The sequence below is a fragment of the Mastigoproctus giganteus genome, chromosome 4, assembly GCF_048544385.1.
Source record: "Mastigoproctus giganteus isolate SK-2022 chromosome 4, ASM4854438v1, whole genome shotgun sequence".
Classification (NCBI taxonomy): Eukaryota; Metazoa; Arthropoda; class Arachnida; order Uropygi; family Thelyphonidae; genus Mastigoproctus; species Mastigoproctus giganteus.
The window spans coordinates 2,072,714-2,097,987 of NC_143578.1; the positions used below are offsets into that span (position 1 = coordinate 2,072,714).

The 25,274-nt window shown below is 40.2% G+C and overlaps 1 protein-coding gene across 1 annotated transcript in view; it reads right to left on the reverse strand.

The window, feature by feature from the left end:
• The window catches only part of mms4 (Methyl methanesulfonate sensitivity 4), a 219,978-nt gene that overhangs the window by 51,080 nt on the left and 143,624 nt on the right, over positions 1–25,274 (reverse strand). Inside the window, exon 9 of the mRNA XM_090371307.1 lies at positions 7,159–7,274. Within this exon, the coding sequence (XP_090227433.1) occupies positions 7,159–7,274 (116 nt within the window). The remainder of the gene's footprint in view (positions 1–7,158; positions 7,275–25,274) is intronic.

The window sequence follows — 25,274 nt, forward strand, 5'->3', positions numbered from 1 at the left end:
GATTGTGCTGCTCAACCCAATAATGCTCGGTGAGTGCGGAGCGTTCAAAATTAGCAGTTTGCAGAGCCATCCCATGCTCAGAAACCCAGTCTTTCAATCTTCTACTAGACTCACATACATAATACCCCCACAATCCTGACATGTAATACAGTATACGGAACCACTCCGTAGGAAAGGAGGAACAGATGTTTTCACCTTAGAAATAATAGTTGCACACATCATATATGATGGAGACGCAAAATCCTAACAAGACATCCGATACGCCCATATAATAAAGGATGTAGGCAGTAGAGATAAATTCATTGACGCGAGGAGGGTTAAATTGCTTAACAAATTCGTGAGCCTCTATCTAGAACATGAGGTGGATAGCCGCAATTTGAATGCTATGCCCTAATTTTAGAAATCTCCAATTGCCTGTCACCAGTCGAACTAGAGTGCATCCAAGCACGGGAGAATAAAGTGTGAGCAGTGCTACGCAAATGACCAGGGGCGTGTGCAGACCCATAATTGATAAACTGGCCTGCACACATTGGCTTCCTAAAAACGGAAGTTATTAAATGTGAATCCAAGCGTTGGACTAACATCCAAAAAAGGAAGAGTTATCAACCTCTAGTTCAATCGTAAACTGAATGATGAGCGACAAGGAATTGAGATATTGCAGCAGTCGAGATTCCGGTTCCCGGGGGACAACTGTAAATATATCGTCATTATGTTGACAGTCAGATTTTCTTGAACTTACCTATTCCTATCACTCTCTGGTTAGGTAAGCTCAAGAAAGTCTGACTCTCAAGTTCCTCCATGGCGATATTGGCCACGATAGGAATAACAGGGGAACCCACAGCTGTGCCCTGTATTTGGCGAAACAGAGAGTCACCGTACATGATCCCATCCCCCCCATTAAACACAGATTGAGAGCGGTACAAATATGATTTGCAGAGAGCGAGGTTCTGTCTCCCAATGTGGTATCCCTGCTCAAAAGACATCTTGCACTGGCCTCTTGTACAGGAACAGGAGTGAACAGAGAAACCACATCAAAGGAGACCATAATCTCACTCTCAGAAATAGTAAAATATTTAATAATATGCAGAAAATGAATACTAGTGTAAACAGTTTTCGCAAAAAGAGGTGCTAATAACTTGCAGCATGTTTAGAAAGTTCATATGTAGGTGTATGACAACAAGAAACAATGGGACGTAAAGGAATATCAGGTTAATGGACCTTTGGAAGTCCATAAAACTGCGGGGGTCGCTTGCATGAAGCTTCCAGTGGACGTTCTTGATAATCTCATTCGCTAAAAACCAAGAATGCACAAGTTTATTAACTTTAGATTCCAGCTTCTCCAATACTTTCACAGGGGAGTATATAAGGTATAAAGTATGTTCGTGTCAGACGGCACTTTGGATTTCTCCCATCTCCGGGTGTGTTCGCTGTATCGAGGACAGTACACTGTCAAGCCAGAGACTTGAAAGTGTGTAGGCCATGTCTGTGCAGTGTGATGTGTTGTGCCCAATGTTTGTCTGGCTTATTGGCCGCTAGGTCCCTAGTGGGGCCCGACGTTGCCCATACCTCGACACGTGGAGGCTTGCCGGGTGTGTTCAGAATCACGACAAGTTGCTCTGGCAGATCCTGCCACCTAGTTTCCTGGGATTTCAGTGGCTAGGACCTAAAAAAAAAATCCACGCGTTTGACGTTAATTCTTAATGAGATTGCTGTTAGGAAATCGCTGGTTGGGGTTGAATGCTAGGGATGTGTTGAAATGCCTAATAGGTCAGGCAAAATTTTGTTGTTATTAAATTTAGACGTGTGGGCTATACACGAGATGAAAGATAATAGTGGGAGTGAGGGGAGGCTGAAGACTGGGGGGGGAGTACAAGTAGAAGTAAGGGGTTGATAGAAGAGATGAGCCCTGCTAGGAAGTGTGGCATGCCCATGCCACACCAGAGGGAAGTTTGGATGGCAGGTGGGGGAGATGAAGAAAAGTTCTCCCCCTGCCATGGATAGGGTATACAGGTAGAGTGGGGGGAGGCTGAAGATTGGGGGGTGAAAAGCAGAAGTATGGGGACGATAGAGAAAGCGACCCCAGATGGTCAGTGAGGCAGGCCCATGCCTCACCAGGCGAAGGGATGGGTCGGCAGGGAAGGAAGGAAACAGAGCATGTCTCCTCTCCCTCCTGCCGGGGATAGGGAATTAAAGATGAATAGGGTTAGGATACCCCATTCAGATTGCCATATAGGATTTGGCAGCGGAGCTGCTGGTGATCCTAGTCCGTTCCCAGCAGAGATTGGACCGAAGCGTGATCGTTCATGGGATGGTTCCCGTCCAGTTTTGCTTGTCGGCGTTTGTGGGGTCTTTCTTGTGTCATTTCCCATCCATGTGGTATTTGCGTAACTGTCTTTACTTTTGATTTGACTTTAGATCCACTTCAGGGTTTAGTGCCTTGATCATCGGAGGCCACTGGGTTCCAGGCATCTTCTGTGGGGCGATTGTCTTCAAGGTTTGTTCATTTCCTTATTGTGTCAGTGGTTGGTTGTGGTTTGCTGCGATAAGAGCTCTCCGTCTTGTGAACAGGACCAGTGCATAGTTGGAGAAAGCCTGATATTCCTCCCTGGTGTCCAAGATGTAGTGCTCCTGGCCGTATGGTAGATACTGTATTTTGGTGATGAATGCACTGTGGAGGTCGTCATAGAGCAGGCAATCATGCATGAGGTGCTGCCAGCTCTCCTTTTTTCACTGAATACTTGCTGAATAAATTCACTTTTACATATGGCACTGATAGGAAATCCATCTACAGCTACAAGCTTTGCAATGATTTCTTTCTTTAAAAAACTAAACAATGTTGGCTGAGAATGAACACTTTTTAAACATTTCAAAGAGCTTTCTACAGATTCATCCACTGCAGAACAGAACACACCTCCTTGGATCAATACGGTGGCGACAATAACTTCCCCTCGTGGGGAGTTTATTCGTGGTCAGTTTGTAGACAATTCCCCCGGGGTTCTTGTTTCCCGTAGTGGAGACCAGGCGTTGCCAAGATTGCTGTTTACAGCTTCTGATTTGGGCTGTATAAGTATTCCTTGCTTCTTTGTAGCGTTGTCGGAGTACTTCGACCTCCACCATCAGCCAGGAGCACCTGGCCCGCTGAAAGGTCTTTCTTCTGGTTTGTGCTTCTTTCCGAAGTCGCTGCAGTTCTAAGTTCCACGAGGGCACAGCCCCAGGGGTTGGATTTTTCTTTTTAATAGTGATGTTGCTTGTATGCATTATGATCTCTGTTATCTTGCTTTGGAGGTGATCTGGATCTTTGAGGCGCTCAAGCTCCCTCTGTTTCTGTTGTATGCTGGTTTTTAAGGTAGTTTGGAAGAGTTCCCAATTTGCTTTGGAAATGGCATATCTGTGAGTGGTTTGTCTAGCTGAGGTATCCTAGTCAGTGATCTGTTAAGTTGGAACGTAATGGCTCGATGATTGGACATTGTCCAGGCCTCTTGGCCGGACCAGTCGGTAGTATTATTAGCGATGTTCCTTGAAGCCAAAGAGGCATCTACGGTGGCCTCCCACAGTGTATTACCGAATGTGGGCAAATTGTTTGGTTGGTTTAACACTGTCAACGTTGAATTTGCAAGAAACTCTTCCAATCTAGTTCCATTTCTGGTGCCATGTCTGTCTGGCTTGTGACTATGCCACATTGGTGACTGGCAGTTCACATCCGCACCGACTATAATTTTAGCGTTGGGAAGGGTGTCAGCAGCCAGTTTGAGGTAGCTTGTGGCGAAGGTGATGTCTTCGCCTGGGCTACACTAGAGGGCAATAATATAAAATGCCCCCAGAGGATGTGGTGAGGTGGGCACATGCAGCCCAGGCAGTGCAAAGCTGTGTTATTTTGGTCACGGTAATATCTGGATTTCTGACCGCGACTGCGGCTCATGGGGTGTCGTCCTCTAATTGTACTATCTTGTAGGTCAGGGGGTATCCCCTGACTATCTTCATGTGTGAGTATGGCTCTTGTATTATCATGACGTCAACTTTCTCCTCTTCAGCCTTGATACGGAGTATTGCACAGTTTCATATACCTACCGATCCTGTGATAGAGCGAGGGCTTTACGAATATACTCTGACTTGTCCAGGAAAACAGTGTGTGCCCCTTATCTGCAGGCAAGATTACAATAGTGCTGTCTTTGCACAAAGAAGAAAGAGCTTCCCGTTGACATGGTCTGGGGTTATTAGTGATAGGCCGGATGTGTTACAAAATTGAAACTGTTTTAAAGTGAATTAAGTTAGCAGTCTCTTCAGATAGCTTGTCAAGAGATGCTTCCACACCCATAGCCAAATGTGTAATGGGAGGTTTACAAGGAAGGATCGCAAACTTCATGCTGAGGGTCAAGAGATCATGTCGCCCCTTAGATAATTGTTTGCTACTCAAGTTCAAACAAACTGCGGGTTATCTCTATTTTGTGTGTTCCTAGCAGTATATGCTTCGTGTAATAAAGCACGCGTGTGACAAGGCGTACACGATACGCTTGTCACACGCATGCCTTGGGAACACAAAACATGAAAATATAGGAGGAGGGACCAAACCTCTTAATTCTTGCACGAGCCTGGATTTGTTCATGATGATCCTTTTCAATTCTTGATGAACACTACCAACCCAGATTCCCAACGTTTTCAAACCAAAGCCAAAGCAGGCACACCTCATAAAGTCATAGAAGCACGGTTCCTTGAATCTAAAACCCCTGAAAATAATACGATGGGCTTTACACTGATGTGCAAAGTGTAAATGTTCTCTATTACGGGCTTCAGACAAAATTTCTGCAAACAGACACAGTAAGACCATACATTAAACGAACATTAGAAAACAGGCCTTGTGCGTCGGGTTGCATATCATCCAAGTTTCTTGTGGCAACCAACTAACTGGTTAAAATAAATTTATTAAAATAAATAAATTATATATACATAAGATAAAACAGAGATAAAATAAGATAAAAGCATTAAAATACAATAAGATAAAAGTGTTAAAATATAATATAATAAAAGTGTTAAAATATAAAAGTGCGAAAAGGATCATCATGAACAAATCCAGGCTCATGCAAGAATTAAGAGGTCTGGTCCCTCCTCCTCTGATATTTTCTATGGTGGTTCATGTTTTGTGTTCCCAAGCCATGTGTATGACTGAAGCATATCAGAGGAGGAGGAGGGACCAGACCTCTTAATTCTTGCATGAGCTTCATGATGATCCTTTTCACACTTTTATTATATTATATTTTAACACTTTTATCTTATTGTATTTTAATGCTTTTATCTTATATGTGGTGCACAAGTGAGGCACTTGCCACAGGTGGCACTTAAAATAGGTGTTGCTAGATGTGCTACTGCATATATATGCATGTTACAATACAATATGAATTAGGTGCCTTTACAAGGTTTTGCCTCGGGCACCACAGTTAGTGCCAGCCCTGTATTCGGTAAGCAATAATGCAAGTCTAATACATATAACAATACATATGCTAATTTGGATTTATCCTGATGTTAGAACCAGATTAGGGTAAATCTATATGAAATATGAAACTGGCAAGACTCTTCACAAAATACATTAGAAAAGGTGTGGCACCTAAGGAGTGGAATAATGCAATTATAGTTTTGCTGCATAAGAAAGGAGATAAATCAGAAATTGGAAATTATAGACCAATTAGCTTGTTATCCCACATCTAAAAGTTGTTCACAAGGGTCATTACTAACAGATTAGAAAGAATACTTGATGAGAATCAACCGAAACAACAAGCTGGCTTTAGGACAGGATTCTCAACTATGGATCACTTCACGTAATGTCACAGCTAATGGAGAAGGCAAATGAATATAAAACACCATTATGCCTGGCATTTGTGGATTATGAAAAGGAATTTGACTCCATACAGCATAAGGCAATGTTTCGGGCACTGGAAAGACAAGGGATAGATACCTCATATATTATGATTTTGAAGAAAATATATGAGAATGCTACCTCCTTTATTAGACTAGACAAAGACAGTAATAAATTTAAAATTGAGAAAGGAGTTCGACAAGGAGACACTATCTCCGAAGTTGTTTACTGCTGCCCTTGAGGAAGCTTTCAGAAGATTAGACTGGTTGCAGAAAGGAGTCAATGTGAATGGAGAATACCTAAACCATTTACGATTTGCAGATGACTTTGTGATCATAAGCCATGAATTAGAGGAGAACCTTAATCAGTTATGCAGAGTTAGGAAGAATTTTGGACTAAAGATGAATATGGCTAAAACAAAAGTAATGATAAACAAGTATACCACAAAAAGGGATATAATGATTGAAGGAGCAGTAATTGAAAGGGTGGAGTCATATACTTATCTGGGACAAGTCATTAGCTGTAATAATGATAAATGGATGGAAGTCAAGAGAAGAATAAATTTTGGATGAATAGCATTCAGGAAATATAGTCACATACTGAAGAGCAATATCCCAGTTTGTCTGAAACGTAAAATAATGAACAAATGTATACTTCCTATGACATGGAAGTGAAACTTGGGCACTCACCAAAAGAATGGAAGAGAAGCTGAGAACTACACAGCGAAGAATTGAATGAATTATATTGGGAATCAGACTGTTAGATAAGAAGAGAAGCACATGGATTAGGCAGCAAACTCAAGTAAAGGACATTCTTATCAAAACTAAAGAACTAAAATGGTCTTGGGCAGGACACATAGCTCGAAGACATGATGACAGATGGACAAAGAAAATAACAGAATGGTACCCAAGAGGAGCTAAGAGAAAACCTGGAAGACAACAACGGAGTTGGATAGATGAAATTCATGAGTTTGTGAGTAGTAAATGGATGGCCATTGCACAAAACAGAAGGAACTGGAAAGTTGCTGGAGAGGCCTTCATCCTGCAGTGGATTGAAAATGGCTGATGATGATGATATGAAATGTGACTGCACTATGGTTCACCGTGCACTTATTCAGTAAACACAAATAATGCAAGTCTAATACGTATAATAACAACTGACTTAGGACCTATAGAACCATACAAAATATGGTTGGACACACACACACACACACACAGTAATAACATAGCAAAATGTGTAAAACCAACAAAGTATACATTTTTAAAAGGTTGTGCTTAAAATTTATATAAAACAATTTAACAATAACATACTTATAGGGAGCTTCAGCAATTGCTTTAGTGAACATAACAACCAAGTTCCCAAATTCTGTCATTGTGTCCAAAAGCTTAAAATTTATGTTAGACTGAAGCTGCATATCTATCATTGCCTATAGAAAGAAATAAAAGTAATAGAAATATAATTTAATCTTCTTTTCCCATGTAGTTAAAATAAATGAATAACTATTAAGCAATTTTTTTGGAATAGCAGCTCACATAAGACTCATTATTACATTGCAAAATTGAAGGAAAAAAAATTCAATATAACAATGCACTATGACCAAACATACATAGGCAATTATAAAAAGAGCTTTTAATTCAAAACCATGACATATAATAAGGATAACATTGGCCTATGTCAGAGGAGGGCTTAACAACTTCCAGCAGATGTTGGCCAATAACCTCCATTCCTCTTGAAAGCAGAACATTAGAGAAAGATTAGAAAAATGCCATTTTTGACTACAGCCTAATTATCACTCAAGTTTGTCCCACAAGTGTTCAATGAAATTGAGATTCGGGATGGGATCTGATGACACAGCACGTTGTCATATTAATATTGACACAGTGTATAATTATTCAGAACATCCAAGTAGATTACGGAATTCATGGTTTTAGGCATTACCTCCACCAAACTTCAGTCAGATGATAGTGTCTGGCAGTAAGCACTATCCAGGCAATCTCCAATCCAAACATATATCAGAATGAAACAGTGTAGTAACATGTCACTCCAGAGAACCTTCTGCCACTGTTCTAGAGGCCACTTTGTATTGACGACCATGATATTGGGCTTATGTACTGCATAGCTCAGTGGTATTGTGCTTACAGTTGTGCATGATACCAAAGAGCTATGCAGCTCCCTACAGATAGTGGGCACATTCATGGATGTTTCTATGTCCTCTTGGACCTGTTCCATGATTTTTTTCATAGATGACAAGTGCTTCACACTTGTCATCTATGAAAAATTGTTCATCAAGCATATTCCATTTTTGGAGGTTAAGACAAGTCGCAGTTGTGCACAGAAAGGATGCTGATATGACATCCAATCATCAACCCATACTGAAAGCCTGTAGGTCCTAATCCATTACCCATATTCAAACCTAAATCTTCTAATGTAATAATGTTGAAGTAGTACAGCTTCTAATGTACTGCTGCGCAGGCAGGCAGGCCCTTGAGTTTTATAGAAGGTGTGATCATTTAATTCAAGGCCTAATGCATGATTTTGTTTACTATGCGAACTTTCCATAACACCCGCTACAGGTGCTCGCTGTGATTGCTACTCAGCAGACTGTGTGCGTATGCCAGTACTTGTCAAGCTAGTGTTGCATGGAGAGTTTTTTTGCCAAGTGCTACTGACGATCGTTTTGAAGCAATTATCATGTCAGACATACAGATTGCATAGCAATATGTGACTCTTTATTGTGTCAGGAGCTTACATGTATTGGAAACAGTTAAAGAGATGAATGAAGTGTATGGTAATGAGCATCTTGATAGGATGGCCATATTCCGGTGTAACCAAACTTTCCGGTGTGAAATGGTTTTTCCATCAAAACAATGCTAAGCCCCATGCAGCTAATATGGTGCAGGCAGTGATTACTGCCATAGGTGCCAAGGTTCTGCCGCATCCTCCTTATTAACCAGACTTAGCTCTGTGTGATTTCTTCCTGTTTCCACGTCTGAAGCTGAAAGGCAAGCGTTTCTCATCTGGCACAACAATGCTTGCAGAGCCACAATGGAAGTACTTTGTGGTCTTTCAAAAAACGGCTTGCAAGAAGCATTTAATGCATCATTATGACAGTGGCAAAAGTGTGTAAAGTTCAAGGGAGAGTATTTCGAGAAGGAGAAATCCAGAGAAGATTCAAATTATGACAATTAAGAAAAGATTTCGCACCAGTTCGTGAATTAAATGTCCACCCCTCATATTAGTAAGTCGGAGAACACAAGAATGTTTGGAGGTGAGGGGCACAGGACAATATTTGTGTAGGGTGTCAATACTTTTGGTCATATAGTTCAAGATCATTTGCTAACACAATACACATGAAGAAATTATGTCTGGAATCAAAAAAGAAAGAATCCAAGCAGCAAGAATTACCAGTGCAAGCATGGATTGGTTGATGCATACAAGGTTGATGTATTTGATTGGTTGATGTATTCTCCTGTTAAATCCAGTAAACTAATTGAGAAAGAAACAAATTAACCCTCCTAAAAAATAACTTGATACCTGATTATTTCTCAGAATAATAATGTTTTTGGTAACAGTGACATTAACAAACCTATATGAAAGCAGACACTTCATGAAAATAGACCCAAACACCCATGTGTTTGGATCTATTTGCAAGGAAGCAGGGAAGATTTTTTGTTCTCATTTTCTTAAATTTTATTCTGATTAAAATTTTACTACATAATATTTCAGAGTCAAATTTAATATATTAACTAACTGTTCATTTATTAATACTTCACTTAACAAAATTATTTTTACAATAGACAAGTTTGTAATCAAGAGACTACAAGACAATACAAGATAAAGATCATGGATGTTTGTTTAAGGGCTTTATGGCGCAAGAACAGCAAGGCCATAGTGCCTAACCATAGTGATGTTAAATACATAATTTATGTATATGAATGTTGTTGAAATTCACACTGTGTTGCACAGTTGTATCTGTTTAAGAAATGAAAAAAATTTGGCCATCTCTGGGGTATCTCTGCCAGGAGATCAGCAATACTGAAAGAAATGTTTATCCTGAAAAAAGAGGTAAACATAGCTTGTCGGTCACTATTGTATTTGGGACAAGCAATAAGTACATGTTGGACAGTGAGCTGAGTGTTGCAGTTTGTATATAGTGGTGGGTCAGTGGCTGCAAGCAAATAAAGATGTGTCAGATGCACTGGCCTATCCGTAATCGGGTAAACACAACTTCTTCATGTCAGTTCTCACGTATACTAGATCTCCATGGTTTTAAGATTTTTTTTATACAAAGTAGTTTACTGTTGCCATGGCTCTGCCAGATGTGTTGCCATTGTTTCTTTTTATTTATTTGTAGTCAGATGCAGGTGTAGTGAAGGATTGGTCTATAGGATCAGTAGCAGTTTTGCCAGCTAGGTCAGCCTGTTCGTTTCCAGAAATTCCAGCGTGACCACGGATCCAACAAAAGAGAACTTGTTGTTTCTTCTGGTTTAACTTAGTCAGAGTATTCCAGATCTGTCTAAGTAAGAGGTTATCATTCTATGTATTGTGTTGTATAGCTTGGATAGCACTAATGGAGTCGGTATATATAACACTGTGCAATCAGGTTCTTAAAAGTGTGTAGCTTAAAGCTATGTGGATAGCACAGAGTTCTGCAGTATAGCTGCTACATTCAGTAGGAAGCTTTTGAACATGGTAATGTTAAGAAATACTGCTGCTGCACCAACATGCTTGTCAGTTTTAGATCCATCTGTGTAGATCGGTGTGTACTGGCCATGCTGGATTCTCAGTGTGGTATGTATTTGTAGCATGTTCTGTTGGGATATGTTGTGTTTTCCTCAGGCTGTGAATGAAAACTCACATGACGGTATATGATACATCCACAGTGGGATTGTATGAGAGGCAGTAGACGATTGTATCTTACCTAGATCAATTTGCCAGTCAATTTGCAGTAAGTGAAGACGTATCCTGGTTGGTGGGTTTATAGATGGTTAAGCTCTATAAAAGTTTTCCCATTTAGGAGAGAAAAGACCATTCCAAATGGGGTGTTCTGGATGCCATTTGAGTTTGGCGGCATAATTTAATAAAAGCATTTGTCTGCGTAGCTGCAAGGGTGTTTCATGCACTTCAGCATATAGGCTCTGAACTGGTGATGTATGGTTCAGAGACTATATGCTGAAGCCTATAAGACAATTTTCTTGAATTCCCCCTTGGTAATTACATTTAAAACAGTTTCCATTGAACAAAGAAAATTTCCATATAAAGACCAGATCACAAGAGAACTTTGCATTAGCATTAGTAGAGGCATATGATGCAAGAAAGCAAGCTTATGCAGCATCAGCCAAAAAAAAAAAAAAAACCACTCCCATTTCACCCCTCCGTTTGTTCGAAATACCTGTCCAGCTGAGCATTAAATTTATTTAGGCTATCAACATCCACAGCAAGGGATGGAAGTCTGTTCCACCAACCAACTACCCGCTGGCTAAATGCAAATTTCTGCACATCTATCCTACACCTGTCTTTCCTCAATTTGAATTTATACCCTCTCAGATGATTATTCTGAGCATGAGGAAGAATCCCATCGGCATTGAGCATGCTCAAACCATTCAAGGCTTTATACACCTCTATCAGATCAGATCACCTCGCCGGTGCCTAGTCTCCAGATACTGTAATTTGCAAAACTTAAGCCTTTCTCATAAGAGCAACCCTTTGTTCCATTCACTAATCTTGTTGCCCTACTCTGTACTCATTCCAGCAGCTCTACATCCTTCTAGAAATGAGGCCTCCAGACCTGTATACAGTACTCAATGTGTGGCCTGGCCATTGCCTTATACAAGGAAATAATCACCTCCTTATCCCTGCTAGAAAAATTCCTATATATCATTGACAAGACACCATGAGCTACTCTTGCAGCCCGTCTGCACTGCTTAGAGAACTTCATATCTGCCTACACAATTACCCCCAGGTCCTTTTCATTCTCTACTACTGTCAGTGTAGTACCACAGAGTTGATACATTGCTCTGGGGTTACTGTTTTCCATATGTAGTACTTTACATTTGTCAATGTTAAACTTCTTTTGACACCTCTCAGCCCATCTGCTCTATGTTTCCAGATCCTGTTGCAGCAGCATAGCGTCACTAGTGTCCTTAACAACCCTAAAAACCTTTGTATCGTCTGCAAACTTGGACATTAAGCTTGATATACCATCATCAATATCATTTATAAATACAGAAAACAACAATGGACCCAACACTGACTATGAGGGACTCCACTAATAACAATAGTCCACGATGAGCAGTGTCCATTTATTACCACTCTCTGTCTTCTCCCCCACAACCATCCCTTTATCCATAGTAGCAATTGGCCTCCAATGCCACACTGCTCCAATTTGTGCAGCAGTTCCATGTGCAACAGTATCAAAAGCCTTTCTAAGATTCAAATATATAATATCAAAGTTATTCCCTGCATCCAGTTCCTTTGTGACCACATCATAGTATCCAATCAAATTGGTCAGGCAAGACCTTTCCCTTAACAAAACCATGCTTTGCCCAAGCTATAACTGAAGTCTTGTCTAGATGATCCTGCAGTGCTTCTTTAACCAGTGCCTCCATTAATTTTCCTGGAACAGAAGTGAAACTAACAGGTCTATAGCATTAGCATTAGCATTAGTAGAGGCATTTGATGCAAGAAAGCAAGCTTATGCAGCATCAGCCAAAAAAAAAAAAAAAAAAAAAAAAAAAGTAACATAAATAAATAAAAATAACCAATTCCACTTCACCCCTCTGTTCGTTCGAAATACCTGTCCAGCTGAGCCTTAAACTTATTTAGGCTATCAACTTCCACGACAAGGGATGGAAGTCTGTTCCACCCACCAACCACCCGCTGGCTAAAGGCAAATTTCCGCACATCTATCCTACATCTGTCTTTCCTCAATTTGAATTTATGCCCTCTCAGGTGATTTTTCTGAGCTAGAGGAAGAATCCCATCAGCATTGAGCATGCTCAAACCATTCAAGGCTTTGTACACCTCTATCAGATCACCCCGCAGGTGCCTAGTTTCCAGACACTGTAATTTGCAAAACTTAAGCCTTTCTTCGTAAGAGAACCCCTTTGTCCCATTCACCAATCTAGTTGCCCTTCTCTGTACTCGTTCCAGCAGCTCTACATCCTTCCTGAAATGAGGCCTCCAGGCCTGTATACAGTACTCTAGGTGTGGCCTGACCATTGCCTTATACAAGGGAATAATCACCTCCTTATCCCTGCTAGAAAAATTCCTATATATCATTGACAATACACCATGAGCTACTCTTGCAGCTCGTCTGCACTGCTCAGAGAACTTCATATCTGCCTGCACCACCACCCCCAGGTCCCTTTCATTCTCTACCACTGTCAGTGTAGTACCACAGAGTTGATACGTTGCTCTGGGGTTGCTGTTTCCCATATGTAGTACTTTACATTTGTCAATGTTAAACTTCATTTGCCACCTCGAAGCCCATCTGCTCAACCTTTCCAAATCCTGTTGCAGCAGCATAGTGTCAGTAGTGTCCTTGACAACCCTGCCAACCTTCGTATCGTCTGCAAACTTGGACATTAAGCCTGATATACCATCATCAATATCATTTATAAACACAGAAAACAATAAAGGCCCCAATACTGAACCCTGAGGGACTCCACTAATAACATTAGTCCACGATGAGCAGTGTCCATTGATTACCACTCTCTGTCTTCTCCCCCTCAACCACCCCTTTATCCATAGCAGCAACTTGCCTCCAATGCCACACTGCTCCAATTTGTGCAGCAGTCTTCCATGTGCAACAGTATCAAAAGCCTTTCTAAGATCCAAGTATATAATATCAAAGTTATTCCCTGCATCCAGTTCTTTTGTGACTGCATCATAGTATCCAATCAAATTGGTAAGGCAAGACTTCCCCTTAACAAAACCATGCTGTGTCCTAGCTATAACTGAAGTCTTGTCTAGATGATCCTGCAGTGCTTCTTTCACCAGTGCCTCCATTAATTTTCCGGGAACAGAAGTTAAACTCACAGGTCTATAATTACTTGTGTCAGCCTTTGATCCCCCTTTGTGAATTGGGGTCACATTTGCACATCTCCAGTCAATGGGTACCTCCCCTGAGTCCAAGGAAGCTCTCATAATTATGGCTAAGGGTTTGCTTACCTCCTTTGCTGCCTCCTTTAATATAACTGGATAGATCCCATCTACCCCAGGTGCCTTTCTTGTGTTTATCTTCAACAATTTCTCCTCCACTTTGCTCTCAGTTATTACAAGATTCTCTAGCTTACTGCTAGAGTTGAATACACCCCTGGCATTCCCCTCGCTGAATACCTCCTCATGTGTGAATGTCGATGCAAAATATTCATTTAGTTTGTTAGCTACCCGAGCAGGGTCATCAACAGTTGACCCATCGATCTCAAGTGGACCAATCTGATTCATCCCCTTCCTTCTAGAGTTTACATAAGTAAAGAACTCTTTGCTGTTTCTCTTCGCATCCCTTGCCAAGGATCTCTCGTAATCTGCCTTCGCCTGCCTAACCTCCTTTGTAACTTGGTTACAGATCAACTTGTATCTATCATAGGCGTCCGTGTCACGTGTTAATTTGTATGTATCCCATGCATTTTTCTTCTCTGCCATATGCCTCATTAGTTCATCTGACAACCATTTAGGCCTAAACCTTGAACAATATTTCTTAGTTGGTATGTAAAGCCTAGTAGCTTCCACGATAAGTTCTTTGAATGCTTCCCATTTTGAATTTGCTGTTGGCAATATCATCAGTTGATCCCACTGTATAGAATTTAAATACTGTCTCAGTCCATTGTAGTCGCCTTTACGAAAGCAATACCCCTTCCCTTTACCCCTAATGGTAGTTACCTCTTTGAGTAACTCCCACTTCAGCACACTGTGATCACTGCCACCAAGTGGTTCATTTATCTGCAGATTCTTAATGCATGAAGAATCACTACTGATAATCAAATCAAGAGTATTACTCCCTCTAGTTGCCTCCCGAACATGCTGATGTAGAAAACAATCATCCAATAAATCCACAAAAGCCTTGCTACTGTGTGAGTGACCAGCCCCCAAATTCCAGTCAATATCTGGGAAATTAAAATCCCCCATTATAAGACTCTCTGATTTACTGGCCCACTCTATTTCTCCGAACAGTTTCTTATTATACTCATCAGAGTCATTAGGCCTATAGCACACTCCTACTCTCAGTTTTGATCTCCCAATGCTTATGTCACACCAAACTGACTCGACACTGCACTGTCCAGCGATGTCGACTGGCTTCACTTCCTTGGATTTTATGTGTTTTTTAACTAATAGCATAACCCCTCCTCCCTTCCTATCCTGTCTATCCTTTCTGTAGACATTGTACTCCCCAAATTCCAGTTCTGCATTTCTTATATCTGTGTGACACCACGTCTCTGAAATCCCCACAATATCTGCCTTTGATGTTTTGAGCAATACCTCAAATTCATCAAATTTATTTACTAAACTCCTAGCATTGGTGTACACACAAGTATACATGCACCTGTTCTTTTTCTTAGCTACCCTAACACAACCCATGTGTTTACTTGTACCCCAATGATTCCCAGCAGTCTCTGAAATATCCTGCATCTTATTTTCCAGGCTGCGGCTCATTCGAATAGAAGCAGTGCAAGAATCACTTTCACCTCTGCCAGTGGCTACTGTTAATCTATTAGTCCTTGTATCCCCCCAATCTTACTTGTATAATTACTTGTGTCGCCCTTTGATCCAACTTTGTGAATTTGGGTCACATTTGCCCATCTCCATGGGTACCTCACCTGAGTCCAAAGAAGCTCTCATAATTATGGCTACGGGTTTGTTTACTTCCTTTGCTCCCTCTTTTAATATAACTGGATAGATCCCATCAACCCCTTTTTTATGTTTATCTTCAACAATTTCTCCTCCACTTTCCTCTCAGTTATTACAAAATCATCTAGCTCACTGCCAGTTCAATTCACCTCAGGCATTCCGCTCGCTTAATAACTCCTCATGTGTGAATGTAGATGCAAAATACTTATTTAGTTTGTTAGCCCCCAAGCAGGATTATCAACAATTGAACCATCAATATCCAGTGGACCAATCTGATTCATCCCTTTCCTTCTAGAGTTTACATAGGTAAAGAACTCTTCGTTGATTTTCTTTGCTTATGAAAGAGAGCAAAGTGTATGGATAAAGAATCCTTCATATATATAAAGCAAAGAAGAGAAGGACAAATCAGATTAGACCCTTATATAGTGGGAGCGGGATACTGTTAGATACCGTAACTAGTGTTGCAATTGAACTCAACAGTTACTTTGCATCAATATTTACAGAAGAAAACTCCTTTATGTCAATGAGGAATTGTGGGAGTGAAGTTGAAAATATGTAATTAATGATGTTGAAATTTGATGTTAATTAATAATGTTGAAATTTGATGTTAATTAATGATGTTGAAATTTGATGTTAATTAATGATGTTGAAATTTGATGTTAATTAATGATGTTGAAAATAATCCCATGATTATTTAATAAAAAAAACTTTTGAGCCTATGGGGCTGATTGCATATCAATCATTTTAAGGGAGGCAGGAAGTCAGTGCACTGAACCATAAGGCTAATTATGAGAACATCACTGGACTCAGGAGAGATTTCATTGGATTGGAAAAGTGCTAACATATTGCCAATACATAAAGGTGATTTTAAGAATGAAGTTGAAAATTAATCACCAGTCAGTCTTACTTCAATAGTAGGTAAAATCATGGAGGCAATGATTAAGGGTGGAATTCAGGATCATTTACATAGAAATGGAATTCTGAAGTATACACGGCATTCTTTTATAAAGGGAAAATCATGTTTAAAAATCTGGTTAGCTATGAGCTGGATTTAGGAAATTATTTCGACACTGGTTTTTTAGATTTTAGCAAAGCAGACTCAGTCTCACATGAGCAGTTACTTTATAAGCTGGAACACATTGGAATGACAGGGTAAACCCTTAGATGGATAGCAAGATGGCTTCAGGGTTGGAGGCAGAGGGTTGTGATAAATGGTTATTCTTCAGATTGGGTTAATGTAAGAAGTGGGGTTTCCCCAAGGATCAGTATTGAGACCACTGTTGTTTTTGATTTTCATAAATGACATTGATCAAGGTATAGTAGTAGAGGCATGTGATGCAAGAAAGCAAGCTTATGTAGCATCAGCCAAAAAAAAAAAAAAACTATTTCACACCCCATTGCCTCTAAAAGTTTGTCCAATATCGCCTTGCATTTATTTAAGCTATCAACTTCCACAACGACAGATGGAAGTTTGTTCCAGCAATAAATTACCTGCTGGCTAAAGGCAAATTTCCATGCATCTATTCTACAAGTGTCTTTTCTCAATTTGAATTTATGCCCCTCAGCTTCATAATCTGAGCAAGAGGAAGAATTCCATCAGAATTGAGCCTGCTCAACCCATGCCTTATACACCTCAATCAGATCACATTGCAGGTGTCTAGTCTCCAGACACCGCAATTTGCAGAACTTAAGCCTTCCTTGGTGAGAGAACCCCTTCGTTCCCCTCACCAATCTTGTAGCTCTTCTCTGTACTCACTCAAGGAACTCTACACCTTTCCTAAAATGAGGTCTCCAGACCTGTATGCAGTACTTCAGGTGTGACTTGAACATTGCCTTATACAAAGGGATAACACCTTCTTTTCCCTACTAGCAAAATTCCTGAGAAAGAAATTCAGCATGACAGGAAGAAAGGTAACTAGGAGCTTTTGAGATTTAAGTATCTATTAGTCAGCTACGTGAATACATACATAAATATAAAATATGAAACGTTACATATGGAATGGTAGAGCATGGTCATGTTGAGTAAAAAGTGAGTGAGTGCACGAGGATAGTAGGTATCCACAGTCTAGTAGGGCTGTGGATACTGGATGCGTACATGGGCTGATTGCCAGCTTTTGTAACACTAAGGACTCCATGATTGGGTGTAGCCGCACATCTCTATTGTGGTTAAAAATGCTATGACAACCAGATATGTGCAGTGACTGAAGCCACAGTCATTGATAGTAGTAGCGTGATTGGTCAACCACCTCAGTATCACGTCGGGATTGAGGTTGTATTACATCGACCAATAATTCTCTGCAACTGCAGACTGTTCAGAGTCAGCTAATCGAATAGCCCTTTCATGTTCAGAGAGATTTGAACATGAGAGGGCTATTCGATTAGTGAAACTTCCAGAAGGTCCTGGAGTCTTCTGGTAGTTTCCCCCACATAGCAGCTGCCACAATCGTAGCATGTGATGTATTATATCACACCACTGCGTAAAATGGGGGGGAATGTCTGTCTTCACCCTTGAGACAAGGGGACAGTCCTCTCTACTGGGAAGTTGCAGGCACTTTATCTTATACCCACATAAGATCTTAGAAATGCAATCTGAAGCGCTCAGGTAATATGGGATTTAAGCAGTAGATATTGTCTCGTTGCTGTGGGGTGGAGCCTGGAATGTGCGGTAAGTTCACAGGCTTGTAGGTCGCACTTGTCCAAGACATAGGTGGGATAGCCACAGTTGGTGAGTTCAGCTGTTATCTTAGAAACTTCATTGCACCTAGCATCCATGGAGTTGGAATGACTACAGGCTCAAGAGAGTAGTGCGCACGCAGTACTGAACAGGTGGCAGGGGTATGCACTAACCTGTAGTTGAAAAATTGGCCAGAGCACATGGGCTTTTGGCATACCAACGATATACAGCAAAATTCGTGTATATTATTGACAATACCCCATGACCTGCTCTGGCAGCCTGTAGTACCACAGTTGGTACATTTCTCTGGGGTTACTTCTACCCATATGCAGTACTTTGCATTTATCAATGTGAAATTTCGGTTAACGCTTCTCAGGCATCTGCCCAACTTTTCTATATCCTGTTGCAGTAGCACACTGTCATTACTATCATTAACAACCTGCCAACATTAGTATCATCTGCAAACTTGGATATTAAGCCTGATATACCTTCAATATCATTGATAAATATACAAAACAACAGTGGGCCAAACACCAAACCCTGGAGGAGTCCACAAAGAACAGCGTCCATTGATTACCACTCTGTCTTCTCCCACTCACATATCACTTTAGCCATTGTAGCAACTTTCCCCTTAATGAACACTGCTTCAATTTGTATAGCAGTCTTTCAATGACAACAGTATCAAAGGCTTTATTGAAATCCCAGAATGATATCAAAATAATTTTTTGCATCCAGTTCCTTCATAATCCATAGTATCCAATCAGGGCTCACATCTGGTGAGTATGGGCTTGGCAAACCCAGGGTCCCCAGCTGGATATGATCATTCTTCTCTTTTTTGGTGATTTCGTTCTACTTCTGACTCTCTTTCTCTCTCTCTTTCAGGGTAACTCGGGGAATTTTTTTTTTTTTGGCTGGTGCAGCATAAGCCTCAGCCTTCCTTCCATAACAAACCCATGCTGTGTCTGAATTATTACTGCAGTCTTGTCTAGATGATCCTTCAATGCTTCTTTAACAAGTGTGGAACAAAAGTTAAACTAACAGGTCTGTAATTACACGTCACCCTTTGATACCCCCTTTGTGAATTGGGATTACATTTGTACATCTCCTGTCCGTGGGGACTTCCCATGAGTCCAAGGATGCTCTCGTAATTATGGCTAAGTGTTTTCTTACTTCCTTTGCTGAGTCCTTTAATACAACTGGGTCGCTCCCATCCACCCCAGGTGCCTTTCTTATGTTTAACTTCAACAATTTCTCCTCCGCTTTGCTCTGAGTTATTACAAAATCATTAAACTCCCTGTTAGAGTTTAATAACCTTCTGTCCTCCACTCCCCTACAGAAAATCCTAAGTGCGAATGTAGATGCAATATACTCATTCCATTTGTCAGCTATTTGAGCAGGATCATCAAAAGTCGAACCATCGATAACCTCAATCATTGATATGATAGAGGGCATGATGTCTAAATTTGCAGTGATGTAAAGATCAACAGAGTAGTTAATGATAACCCCAAGCAGAGCTTCTTCAGAGTGACCTAGATAGAATCTCAGTGATGGTCAGAAAAGTGGCAGCTATGCTTTATGTTTATGTTTGAATTGCACCAAAATGCAACGTCTTACACCTGGGGAACAGCAACCCCAAAATAACTTATATACTTGCTGGAGTTGAACCAAAAGCAGTAGTGGAAGAAAGTGACTTGGGATTTATGAGGTCAGACACAAAGTTCTTCAAGTATTGTGGACAGGTTGCAAGGAAGGTCCATGGTGTCCTATTGACAATTTATCAAACATTTTCTTGTAAAGTTAAGGATGTTATAATCCCATTATATAAGGCTATTGTCAGACCACACTTGAAATATTGTATTCAAGCATGGAGATTGGACCTATAAAAGAGCCCAAAGACAGGTAATTCACCTGGTGAGATCGGCTAAAGGGAGTTCATACGAGGAAAGACTTCTAATATGTGGGTCGGACAGCTTGGAACCTAGGCACCCTAAAGGAGATTTGATTGAGGTGTTTAAGGCTCTGAGAGGCAAAAGTGAAATGAATGAGGATGAAATTTTCAAGGTTAAAATTTATTCTAGAGCTAGGGACCATAAATTCAAGTTACGGGGGAAGATGTTTAGATTGAATTGTAGGAAGTTTTATTTTAGGAGATGAGTTATAAATTACTGGAATAAGTTACCTATATGGGTGGTTGAGGCTGACAGTTTGGAGAAATTCAAAGGTCAGCTGGTAGTCACCTATGGGAGGAGGGGAAATGCATAGTTTGTCTATTTTGTTTTTTCTTTTATTTAATATTATTATTATTATTAGCTTACTTCTTTTTTTAGCTGGAGCAGCATAAGGTGTAGGCCTGAAGAATTTTTTAGAAAAATGCAAAACAGTTTTAAAAAAATGTAAAACAGCTTCAAAATTAACAAATCGTGTATGACTATACCTTTCCCGGTCAACTTTATTGTAACAAAAAACATATCTGTGTTGTTTAATGGTATACTAATATCTCTTTTTAGTTTTATGGTCCTGAGGAATGGCCGCTCTGAGTTATATTGCTATAATCCTTATGCAGTAGCACTAATTTCCTACTATATTTCTGGCGGCCATGCGCATCTGTGAAAGAACTTATTTACAAGCTGTCTTTAGCCCTTAAATGTACATTTTTGGGGTTAGTTTCAATTTGTAAGATCTAGTGGTGGGTTGTAGTGTTTTAAAAATCTGTTCTTTGTGAAAACTCATTAAATGGAGCGAAAACACTGTGCATGCGTTAATTCACCAAACAATGTTTGCTATGTTTGTGGACAATTTACAGTGAAGTCACAATGTCAATCAATCACAGACAAGGTGAAAGAAGCTTATTATTTTTATTTTGGTTGTCACACGTGGGTGATCAGGATAAAAGGTGGGCACCGCATATGTGTTGTATATGGTGCTATGTATTTCTGACTGAATGGATGAAGGGGGAAAAATTCTAAAATGCCTTTTGCCGTTCCGATGATCTGGCGAGAACCAGCAAGTCACCTCGAAGATTGTTATTTCTGCCTCACAAACACTAAGGGGTTTTCAAGGAAAAATAGAGTTAAAATAAAATATCCCACACACACCAGAACTCCCTATTCCTCCACCTAATTGTGAAGAAATCACTATTCGGAAGAAGAGCAAGAGTCATTAGAGCCTGTACCTGCCACCTCAACATCTGCCTATCCTAGTTACAATCCTGAAAATGAAAAAACCACACACTTAATTTTTGAGCAAAGTGAACTTAATGATTTGGTTGCGATCTAGGCTGTAACAGTGGAATTTGCTGGCAAAAATCATGAGAATTTGTGTGTTTAGAAACCGAAATGAAAAGTTTGTGGGTTTTTATCAAATGGAAGGTTCTCTTTGTGTCTGCAAAGATGTAAACGGAGTGATGGATGAACTAGGGTTTGAACACAATCCTGAAGAATAGAGATTATTCATTGATTCTTCTAAAATGTACAGTTTAAAAGCAGTTTTGCTACACAACAATGGTAATATCGAATCGGTCCCAGTGACTCATTTAGTGGCTATAAAAGAAACCTATGATAGCATGTCATTGCTATTAAATGCCTTAAACTATATTGTTGGAAAATCTGTGGTGATTTAGAAGTAATCATTTTGTAGCTTGGACTACAGCATGGTTTTACTAAGTACTGTTGTTTCCTGTGTTTATGGGATAGTCAAGCAGTAGAACATCATTATATTGTGAAGGAATGGCCCATCAGAGAAGAATACATTTCCGGGAAATTCAACATCAAATGCACACTTTTAGTGAAACCTGAAATGGTGTTTTTTCCCATCTTTCGCATTAAGCTTTTTTTAAAGGATGAAATCTTTGAAACTAAACTTAATGCCACTGAATTAGTTGTGTGGAAATCCTTCACAGCTGTTGTTAGCATGTTTTTTAGGGAATAAAAAAGTAGAAAACTATAAAGAGTTGAAAGAAGACTTGTTGCATAAGTATCAAAAGTTAGGATGCTGAATGTCAACGAAGATACACTTCCTACATTCGCACCTGGACTTCTTTCTAGACAACTTGGGATATGTCAGTGATGAACTGGGGGAACGATTCCACCAAGATATCCACACTATGGAGCAGAGGTATCAAGGACGAGGGGGGGGGGTAGTAATAGTAGAAGCATGTGATGCAAGAAAGCAAGCATATGAGCTTATGTATCATCAGCCAAAAAAAAAAAAAAAAAAAAAACAGCAATGATGGGTGACTATTGCTGGTTTCTGATAAGGGAGGACCAATCTGCTCATAAGAGGAAAAAATAACTGTAAGTAGTATGATTTCCTATTTTTGTGGGTTAATTTTCCTTCAATTTTGTGGGTTAATTGCTTGCTTAAATCCAAATAGGTGTTTATAAAGTTTAAATATGTTATTTTTTATTCATTTGGAATGTTTATTGGCCTTCATTTCTATTCAAAGCAATTAATTTACAAGAAAAGTAGTCAAGTACATTTAGATAAATAAAAATTGTTTCCTTTTTTGAAAAAAAAGGAGCATGAAGCCATAACATTAAAACGTGACATGCTATGAACTTTCTACTGTCATTTTCATTTTCAGCACATGCAATTTAGTCAAAAGTAGTTGATTTTGTTCATGTTATTGAAAAAAAAAAAAGTTTAAAATTGTTGGCTAGTGTTATAATTAAAGAATAATTAAAATGTAACTGAAGGTTTAGTTTAATTTAATTTGGATTAAAGTTAATTCAAATTAAAATATAATACAAGTTTTTAAAACTCACAAGCCAAATATTAGTAATTAACATTTATTATTTTTTTTAGTATCAGATTATCAATTAATTATAATAACTATAATATATATTTATACTTAATATATTTATATTATATAGTATGACTCAGAGCTGTAATACATAATATTATAATATTTATAATATTATAAATATATTATAAATATAATATATATTATATTATGAACCTAAGCAGCTAACAACTATTCACTGAACAGCTCAATGTCTTATCCAACGGCATGAAGTTCACCGTCATACCATCCACACCTCCAGTGACACAGCTCACTATGGGTATAGAAGCCAGTATTACCAACCTTTCTGAAGAAACTGCCAACGAGATCCGTTTCAGGACTGTCACAATCCTCCGCAGCACTCAGCAAGCTTACTCAAACCTTAACCATCGTCAACATGCCGCCCTATCATCTATAAGAAAAGACAACTCCATCGTTGTACTTCCTGTTGATAAAGGGCACCGGACCGTTGTATTACACCGATCAGCCTACCGAGAGAAAGCCCTGGCCCTACTACTAGACCCAAACGTATATGAACCTCTGTCTGATCCACCCATTAAGGTCTTGAAACGTCTAGAGACACATGTCAATAAACTCGTCCACACATGGTTTAAAGATAAGAAAATCTCGACTACAACTCAGCATCTTCTACATGCTACTGGCTTGCCAACTACCGCAATTCTATGGATTGCCAAAGATCCACAAACCGGGTATTCCCCTCAGACCAATAGTGTCGTGCTGCAGTGCCCCAACATATGAACTATCCAAGCATATCGCGTACCTCTCACCTCTTGTAGGAAATACCACACACACCATCAAAAATAGCAGTGAATTCATCCACCTCATTAAGGACCTTTCAATCCCTGACAGCACCGTCATGGCATCATTTGATGTGGTTTCTTTATTCACTTCAATTCCCGTCCAACAGGCCGTGCACTGTGCCAGGAGGCTCCTCGAGAACAACTTAAGCCTCCAATCCAGAACATCACTATCCACTGATAACATCTGCACCGCCCTCAACCTATGCTTATCAAGCAGCATCTTCACCTTTGAGGATTCAGTCTACCAGCAGGTACATGGCACTGCTATGGGTGCCCCTGTTAGTTCCGTAGTAGCCAACATCACCATGGAAGATCTGGAGTAGCAGATACACCTGAACCCACCTGCACCTATTACAACATGGTGCAGATATGTTGACGATATTTTTACTGTAATACCACGTGGCTCTGAAACAGCACTACTGGAATACCTTAACCCCCTGTCTAATTTCATCCAGTTTACTATAGAGTTAGAGGTCAATGACGCGCTCCCGTTCCTGGATGTCTTAGTACCTCGCGTAGGCCCACGTCTAGAGACTTCGGTATACTGCAAACCTATGTGGTGCGGACAATTTACTAACTACAGATCCAGCCACGCACCCAGTCATCTCAACAGCACTGCCCACACCCTATTCTCCAGGGCTTGGAGCCATTCCAGCACTGATGCAATTAGGCGTAACGAGATTTCCCGTGTGAAGGCAGACCTAACTAAATGTGGTTATCCATCCCATGTGCTAATCAGATGCCTATTACAGGCACAAGAACTCACATCCCACCCAAGACCACCGAACCAAGACGGTATACTGTCCGCCTACAGTCCCTATTATCCAGGCGTGTCAGGACGGATCTCAAAATCCTCAGAAATTACAACATCAAATGTGTGCAGTTACCCTGCAGAAACCTACGTTCACTTGTCTCCAGTGTGAAGACCCCTGTCACACCTCTCTTACGCAGCAATGTAGTATATCGCATCACCTGTAGAGACTGTGACAGCTGCTACATAGGAGAAACATCAAGACGTCTCCAAGATCACCTTACAGAACATGACAGAGCAATCCAGCTTGCCGAAACTGACCAGTCCGCAGTCGCGGAACATTTTTGGGCCACCAACCACGATCTCGATCCCAAACGTGACTTTGAAATAGTAGACCACTCACGACACTTGCCACCGCCTATGGCTAGAGTCACTTAACATATTAAACAATCCAAAGGCGATAAACCGCCACAAAGGCATATGTCTACACCCCATCCTAGAGACAACCATTTTAATGCTGGATAAACACTGGAGTAAAACAACGCACGTCC